Source organism: Lucilia cuprina, chromosome 2 (assembly GCF_022045245.1).
Source record: "Lucilia cuprina isolate Lc7/37 chromosome 2, ASM2204524v1, whole genome shotgun sequence".
Lineage (NCBI taxonomy): Eukaryota > Metazoa > Arthropoda > Insecta > Diptera > Calliphoridae > Lucilia > Lucilia cuprina.
Genome location: NC_060950.1, coordinates 25,107,709 through 25,116,580, shown reverse-complemented (window position 1 = coordinate 25,116,580; position 8,872 = coordinate 25,107,709). Strand labels below are relative to the sequence as shown.

Here is an 8,872-nt window from a genome sequence, read left to right as displayed (position 1 = left end):
TTCAATTTTAAAATATAAAAACTTTTTTTATTCATCCATTCTATAAAGGACATTATGAAATTATCTTAAACTAATTTAATACTTGAAATTTCCATTATATACTATAGAATGCCGTATTCGATCGTGTCAAGTTGTAATAGTCATACATTATAATGGCAGCAGGTTTCGACAGAAGAATTTCATTTCTTTTCTCTGCTGGAACCTCTAGACAATAATTAATATTTTCCTCCAATTTATCCAAATATAAAATAATAGTTGATTCCGAATTTTTCGTTTCGATCTTTTGTACAAGTTTATTTTCTTTTAAAGTCATACCATTTTCAGCTTCAAATCGAAAACCAGAGGGTAAATTTATTTCCATTATTACCATATTGGTAACTTCATTATTAATGTCGAAATATCCTTGGTAAACGAAACAGACTTCCATATCAATATCATTAGTATTCCTAACTTTAGCATTAGGACGTATAGTAAAATGTTCAAATTCTCTGTCATTAACAATGTTATATTGATGATTGGCTTGTACCAATAAAGCACCGTAGCCTTCGATTTCGTAACTTATGCGATATGTTGTTTGCGGTAACTAAGAAAAGATTTTTTAATTATTTGTAAGTAGTTAATGGAGTTATTATATTACCTCATGTATTTGTAAATCCAAAATGTTATTCGAGTCCAAGAAAAGTTCATCGTTTACCACTTCCATACCTTCGCGATTTATGGCACTGTAGGATATTTTTAAATTTACATTTTCAGGATTTCTATATATTTGCGAAAATTTCACTAAAGCCTCCATGCCGACAACAGTGTCATAGGATGATGTAAAACCACCATTGGCATTTCGTTGCTCTATCAACCACTTAAGGATAGAAGTGTGATCTCCACTAGTGTCTAGTAATGCTATAGCTGCGTATGCAGTAATTTCAATATCATCGGCCAAGTTATGATCATCTCCTGACCACCACTTAAGACCATTTTCCTCTATACTCTGTAAATTTAATTGTTTTATAAGATTATTAGCACTCGGATGTTTAGCACGTTTCATAACCATTGCTGTCAGGGATAATACATAGATATTGTTGATATTATTTAAATTTGAATTTAAAAATTCTAACCCATTCCGTATGATATTTTGATATTTCGTGGCATATGTCTAAAATTAACAAAATATCTTAAATAAATCTTATATCTCAAAAAATTAGCAATTAACTTACTTCATTTTCCAAAAATGCCAACAATATAAAGGCTGTAAGTCCATATTCATTTTTATGGTGAGGATTGAGCAGATAACCCGTATAAAGAAATTCTCCATTTGAATTTTGCTGAGAAGACAAATACTCCAAGGCAGATTCTATTAATCTATCTTCAATGGATAAGAATTTCGAAGCTTTCATAAAATAACGCACCACATAGGCGGTAAGCCAAGTGCTGGGCTCATCATCAGTCGCCATGCCAAAAACACTAAAGCCACCATTTGCATGACGAAATGATAGCTGTTGTTGGTAACTCACCTCAATGGATGAAAGTAAACTTTTAACCAAATCATTGTCTTCGGAAAATCTGCCATTAGCTTGCAAATATTGCAATATTAAAACCTTAGGAGCAAAATTGACCATATTTTGTTCACCACAACCAGTTGGCATTTGTATAAGATTGTCGAAATTCTCCAACGATGGTAGTAAATAATGACCACCCACAGAAAACGTTATATAGTTAGAATCGGTTACACTATCTTCTGGCTGCGCAATGCTAAAAGATGAAGAAATTTTGTCTCCCTCTGGAATATTTATATATAAAGATTGACTTCTTTGTTTAGGCACACCTTCTGGCTCAACTTTAAGTTTGTGAATGACAGCATCTGAATATGAGGAACTTGTAGCAGCTATTCTTAAACTAACTTCACCCACTTGTAGGGGGTCTATAAAGAAGTTCATAGTTTTGGCTTTATTTGCCGGTACAGTAACAAATTTAACTTGTTCCTGTTGTTCTTCAACGGATTTTATTGCACGCTCTACATTTGCCTCCATGAAATAGAATTCCTGATCGTTATTATAAAAAACAACTTCTGTGTCTAAGTTTTGATTGAGATAATTGAATATTGTTATCGGAATGTTTACAATTTCTCCACGTTTTACTGAATATGGTAGATTTATTGATATAAAGAAAGATTGTATGGTTGTGATGTCAGTGGGTCCATTGACTATACCAAAGCCTGTTATGTTATTATTCGAAAATGCTGTTATACGCCAAGTAGTTATGGTATCGGGAATTGGTAGCGTTAATTTGGTGATAGCTTCATTACTGAAAAAAATTTAAGCAGCAAACACATTTTAAATGATCAGAACGTATTCCCGTCCCGGAAATCTACATAATTTTAAAACTATTTTAACTTGAAACTCTACCATTTCTTAATGAATTTCATAGAGATACCGGTGATGTTGAAAAATTTAATATCAAGCAGTGAGTTCAGCGTACATGCTGTATGGATATAAGTGGTGTGGTAGGAACTACTTAATTCAAGGCTCTGGAAATGTTATTCGATATTCCACCCATTGAAAAATATATAAGATATGAGCTGGCACGTTCAGTTGGTCAGCTGGCCAAATGCGGTTATAGGACACGTCTCAAAAAATACTGGACACATTGGAACGCTATATACAATCATTGGGCATGCTCGATTGCATATCAAACATTGAATATGTTAGAAACTATGAAACAATAATCCAAGTTAGAATATCTTGATCAAGTGGAACATTAAAGCAAATACCACTAGGGGTCTGTTGTTAAAGGAAGACTGTATTTTGGGGGGGAAATGTGGGTCTAAAGTGAAATATATTGATACCATATTGGAATTTAAGAAAACACTAATGAAGTTTACATAATATAGTTATTACTCCACCCGGGAGTAGTCAGCAACGATGTATCTAATGACTGTCGAAAGTTTTAACGTGAGCACCTGCCTTGACGGCATTATTATCCACTGGGTAGACTTGAGAATGGTCTACCATCGCCCCTTTATTCTTCAATGAAGAACTCAGGTGGCAATCTTTGTACATTGGCTTTGACCGGTCCATGCACAAGTACTTTGCTGGAGTACTCGAGCTATATAATCTTTGACCTTTGGATGGCCTCTGTTGATTCGGCAACTAGCACCTAACCGGTGGACCGAAGTACGTTCCATCAATAAGCCGAAGACTTATGTGCTTACTCACAGGGACAAACTGTGGTAATTCTGATATGAACAAAGTATACTCTGAACATATCTGGACAAGGAAGGAAAATTCAATCGTATCATATGTGTATGATACCTTTTATCCATCATCATTCAACCCAGTACACATTTCATTCATACGACACATTCATTAGGTAGGCGGGTGGGGTAAGACCCGCCGAACCTTACATTAATACCGTACCAATTACAAGTAATACCAACTCATTTCCAACGCTTAGTCCCACAGCCACTCATCTGTGGATATCTGTTGTTTTCAGCAACAGCACCGAACTTATCCCAAAATATTGACTTTATCATGCATCAGTCTTTTAACCACCACTTAATCTCCCTGAGAATTTTGGTTCAAACCACAGCTACTACGTGCATCCCAAAGAAATCTCAACCAACTGACCAGCCAGGACATAGTCCCACAGGCAACTGGCCACCCGTAGTACCAGATTATGCGGTGCTCTGGTCTGACCTCTGGCAATCTCTACAAGGACTAAGCCAAGCAGTAGACTGTAACCAATTTTTCAGTCCCGGCCAGACCAAAGCGGAGATCTCGCCAAGGTAACATGCCCCGGGGGATGTATGTAATATATTTAAAGGAAAGAAAGCTCGAGTTAGTTATGCTTACGAACGAAAAACCTTTTGTTGCAATCAGGAATTGGAGGTAGTCCATCGCCAATAGAAACTATTAAATGAAACTTGCTGTAAAACTCTAGAGTACTTCTGGCACAACTTAGATCAGGATAGAGCAACAAACTTACTACCTACCGCGAGGTCTCTAGCAAATGGCCAGCTAGACTATTGAATAAATCTAATCGACCAAAACCCAACATACTGATAATCCTAAATCCTTAAAAATCTATTTATTTGCTAATACGATTTTGTAAAATCTAAAAAAACTAACTTTACTTACATCATCAAATTATCAAATATCCAAGTTTCAGGGAACTTTTGGCGAAACCGTAGAGAAGTCGGATTATAATGACCAGAACCTCCACCACCTATACATTCACAAAAAATCAAAAAAAAAGTAAAATAATACCAATAGCTAATCATACATTTTCTTACCACCAAAAGATTCAACTGGATAATGAGCGTTGGTAAAGGTCAACAAACCGGATATTATGCCAGGATATTGTGAAAATGTAACTGTAGAAAAAGATCTTTCATTGATCAGTTCATTTAGAATGTCATTCCGATTTAAATCATATGAATTATCTAGTAAATATACACCCAAGTCCACGGCTAATAAACTCACATAGGATTTAGGTTGAGCATTTATAGTAATTGTAACATCATCGCCTGGTTTCACTTGTTTGGGTGCTGACAAGGATATCTGTAAAAAATATATTTTTTAGACTGATTTACACTAGTTTTTAATTTAACCACTTTAATACTTGATTTTCAAATTCTTTGGGAAAATTTAAGACCATTTCTTCATAGCGTAAATTGCCTTTGTGCACATAGTAAACATAGATAATGGACCTGGGAATCATTTCAATAGATGGTGTTATGCTTATGATATAAGACTTTTGATTGGGCGGTACTTTTATGTGCTCTGTATGTATGAGACTGGCATGACCCATTATTGTGTACATCAGATAGGGTATATCGATAATAGAACTAACTTCAATTAGCACAGGTTTACCGAGTTCAATACTGCAAAAGTTTTAAAGTTTCAATATTATTTTACAGGCAAGAAAGAGGAAAGTGTCTTAGAAAAAAACTTACTTTTTTTTCACTAATTTAAGGCGACAATAGAATTCCCTATTGTTCAACATTAAATTTGAACTTGTATAGATATTATACAGCTTTCCTTTAGAATCTTTAAAATGGAATAAATGAGCATCATTTTTGTCATGTTCAAACTCAAATGTTGCAACACCATTTTCATTCAAAAATGCTTCATACACTTTGTTGCCATGTTCCATGGTGACTGGTGTTTTGTGATCCAAAACGGGAGCACCAGTCCAATGTTTAACATAAACATTTAAACGATATGGTTTATTATTTTCAAATTCAATTTCATTATAAGGAATATCTATATTATATCTTTGTTTTTGTAAATGAATACTTTGCTCTTCCGTCTCAGATATGCCCGTATATTTTTCCGTTAGATTCGCTTTCACAATTATACCGCTAGCTGTTTCATTCTTAATATTGAACTCAACAAAACCTAAGTTTTCTATATCAACTTGTTTCTTTTGTAAGAGTACTTGTGGATATTCAGACCATAATTCAACTGTGGCAGTGCCTTCCACATGTTTATCATAGGTATATTTACCATAAATAACCACCTTAATGTAACCATCTTCTAGGAGAACACTTGAAGGAGTTTTAAGGTAAACACTGAATTTAGGTAAAACATAATTATTTACTTTTATCTCTTTTGAGTGCGAGTAATCATATTTTCCACCTAAAATAACATTAATTTTCCACATACCCAATACGGGATATTTAGATAATTGAAATTTTCCAGTATAAACGCCATTTATCAAAGAAATATCCTTAAATAGCTTAACACGGTTGTTTTCCATATCCTGAAAAGGAATAAAAATTGAAAAATTTATTAATTTAACATATATACACGAGTCATTTCACTAGACTATAGACTAGACTATAGACTAGACTATAGACTAGACTATAGACTAGACTATAGACAAGACTATAGAATAGACTATAGACTGGACTATAGACTAGACTATAGACTAGACTATAGACTAGACTATAGACTAGACTATAGACTAGACTATAGACTAGACTATAGACTAGACTATAGACTAGACTATAGACTAGACTATAGACTAGACTATAGACTAGACTATAGACTAGACTATAGACTAGACTATAGACTAGACTATAGACTAGACTATAGACTAGACTATAGACTAGACTAGACTATAGACTAGACAATAGTCTCGACTATAGACTAGACTATAGACTAGATTGTCTAGTCTATAGACTGAATCGACTTATCTTTTAATATATTGATTGTAATTGTATATTTTTTTAAATATTAATATAACAAAAATACAAATTCTTAAAAATAAAATATTTTAAACCGGTTAATTATACATTATTTAACTTGCATTAACTCACCAATATCTCAACATGGACAGGATCTTCTATATTTAACGGTCTTGTATGTTCATCCAATATGACAACACGAAATTGAACTATATCCTGAGGTTTATAAATGGCCTTATCGGTTTGTATGTAAATTTTTGGACCATCATATGTATTTGCAAACAATTGACTGACATTTTTAAAACTTAAACCAGTTAAACCTTCTGCTCTTAAACTATAATTGCCAGGAAGTAGTTTTTTCGGCAAAAACTCTACAAGTTTTGATTCATACGGCTGCAGATTTACATCTTCAAATTCATTAAAACTTGGTCCCTCAACACCAACACGTATAGAACACGGACCACTAGCTTCGTGAAGTGCAATAACAATCGAATATTTACGATTTGATATTATAACACCGGGAGCACTTACTGTATAGTAACTATTGAATTTTTAAATATTATTTAATATCAAATATTATTTTAACGAATATTTATTAATGCTATACAACACCTGTCTGAGTTAACAGTAAGAACTAGAATACACTGCGTCAGCAAGTACTGAATAAACCAGTAATATTTCATTATAAATTAAAACACAAATGTTCAAATATCAATTAATGCGATTACAACCTTTTATTCACATTGAAGAATAACAACTAAAATTAGAAATATTTTAAAATGAAATGAAATGTTTCTGTGTTATGAAATATCAATTATAATCGTGAGCTATTTTATCTTATTTTATTCTACTTAAAACTCAGAGAAGAGTAATTCATTAAAAAACGCAATTGTGTTGTAGTTATATTTGTAACTCTTAAAAAAAATCTTAATAAGAGGCCATGACGAATCTTATATACCCACCATCAAAAAATCCTAAGTAATAAAATTTTATATTATAGAAGAAATTTTTTTCATTTATTTGATCTATAATAAATTTTAAAATTAAAGTAATTTTCTAAAGGGGATCTTATATGGGGTAGGGTCATTTTTAGATTGATCCTTATAAAATTAAATAGAGATGTTTTGGCTCATACAAATTTCATTGCTGTACTCGCAGTTTTAAGCTAGTAATGATCGTTAAAGTCATTTTCTGAATGGGACCTTATATGAGGGTAGTAGGGTCAATTAAGGACCGATCCTTATAGTATGGGATAGAGCTCTTTTTCTCGCACAAAACTTGTTTATGTGGAATTTTATCGCTATAGTTACTTTCAGACAGTTATGAGCATTAAGGTCATTTTATGAAGGAGATATGTGGGGTAGGGTCAATCATGGGCTTACTTTACAAAGAGATTGAGGTTCCTATGAAACATGATTGTGCAGGATTTTACGGCTATATATGCTTATTGTAGCCACTTATGAGCGATCAAGTAATTAGCTGGATGGGGACTTTATAAGGATGCTAGACGAAATCGTGGACCGATATTGCCCATTTTCAATACCTAAGAACTGCATCAAACTTAAAGTATTTTCAGCTCACTAGCTACTTCCATTTATACTCAATCAGGGTTTCTGGAACATAATTTCTCAAAATTCTTTGTTTTTACTGATTTTACCAGATACACAAATTGTTGTATATAATTCATATATCATAATTCATATGTAATTCATTTGCCTTGGAAGGCTTGTGAAGTTGGGGAAATCTCCTCCTTGGTGTTATTGCAATGGGAGGAGGTCGATCCAGAGCACCAGGTAATCTGGTAATGCCCAGTTACGCGCAGGACTTTGGCCTAGTAGGACAGTTGGTTGAGAATTCTTCGGGATTTGGTCTGAACATGGAACTTTTGTAAGTTCGTGAACTATTGAAATGTTTCCTCCGCTCGACAGTAAAGTTATCTGGTGCTGTTGCCTTTTCAACAGGATACGTATTGTTTTATGCTACGCGCGACTTGGTTAAGACCTTCCTGTCTTTTCTAAATATTAACAAGTAAGAAAATATACTCGGGCGAGGTCAACCATATAATACCAGACAACTGTTACGAAAATAAAATGTAATTTATTTTTCATAATAAAACTCTTAAGTTGAATTGTTCCTTGCCTTAGATAAAACTGTGGACATTTAAGTCACACAGGCGATAGGTTCAAATGAAGCCCTTTTATTATAGCGTTCATGAGGGTCATAAAGGCTAGTTATAGAACTTGGTTTTGCAGCTTTTTGTCGAGATACTTGTATATTAAACATAATTATGAACTTAAAAGCCCTATTCAGCGGGTTCAGTCGTACAGGGGCTAGGTGAAATAATAGACCAATATTAACCATTTTCAATATGCTTCGTCTACGGTATCATAGAAGATCATTGGCAAAATTTCATTGAATTATCTTAAAAATTGAGACCTGTAGTTTGATTACAATTTGACAAGCCCGATTCGGGGGTTTAGTTGAATGGGGCCTAGGTAAAATAATGGAGCGACCTTAACCATTTTATATAGGATTCGTCCCTGGGATCATTTACCAAATTTATCTTCAAAATTGCGACCTGTAGTTTGATTACAAGGTTTACATGGACGGACGGATGGACAGACGGACATAGCTAAATTGACTCGGAAAATGATTCTTAGCCGATTGGTATACTTTAAGGTGGGTATA

At 33.7% G+C, this 8,872-nt stretch overlaps 1 protein-coding gene across 1 annotated transcript; it reads right to left on the bottom strand.

Annotated features, from left to right (window-relative positions):
• LOC124421374 (CD109 antigen-like) lies at positions 1 to 6,931 on the bottom strand. Its single transcript, XM_046956469.1, has 9 exons — positions 6,797 to 6,931; positions 6,317 to 6,725; positions 4,949 to 5,757; positions 4,615 to 4,876; positions 4,286 to 4,553; positions 4,131 to 4,218; positions 1,212 to 2,298; positions 638 to 1,150; positions 1 to 583 (listed from the first exon to the last, which is right to left on the bottom strand). The coding sequence occupies exons 1-9, from the start codon at positions 6,865 to 6,867 to the stop codon at positions 95 to 97; spliced, it is 3,996 nt and encodes a 1,331-aa protein (XP_046812425.1). The 5' UTR covers positions 6,868 to 6,931; the 3' UTR covers positions 1 to 94.
• Positions 6,932 to 8,872: the final 1,941 nt, after the last annotated feature.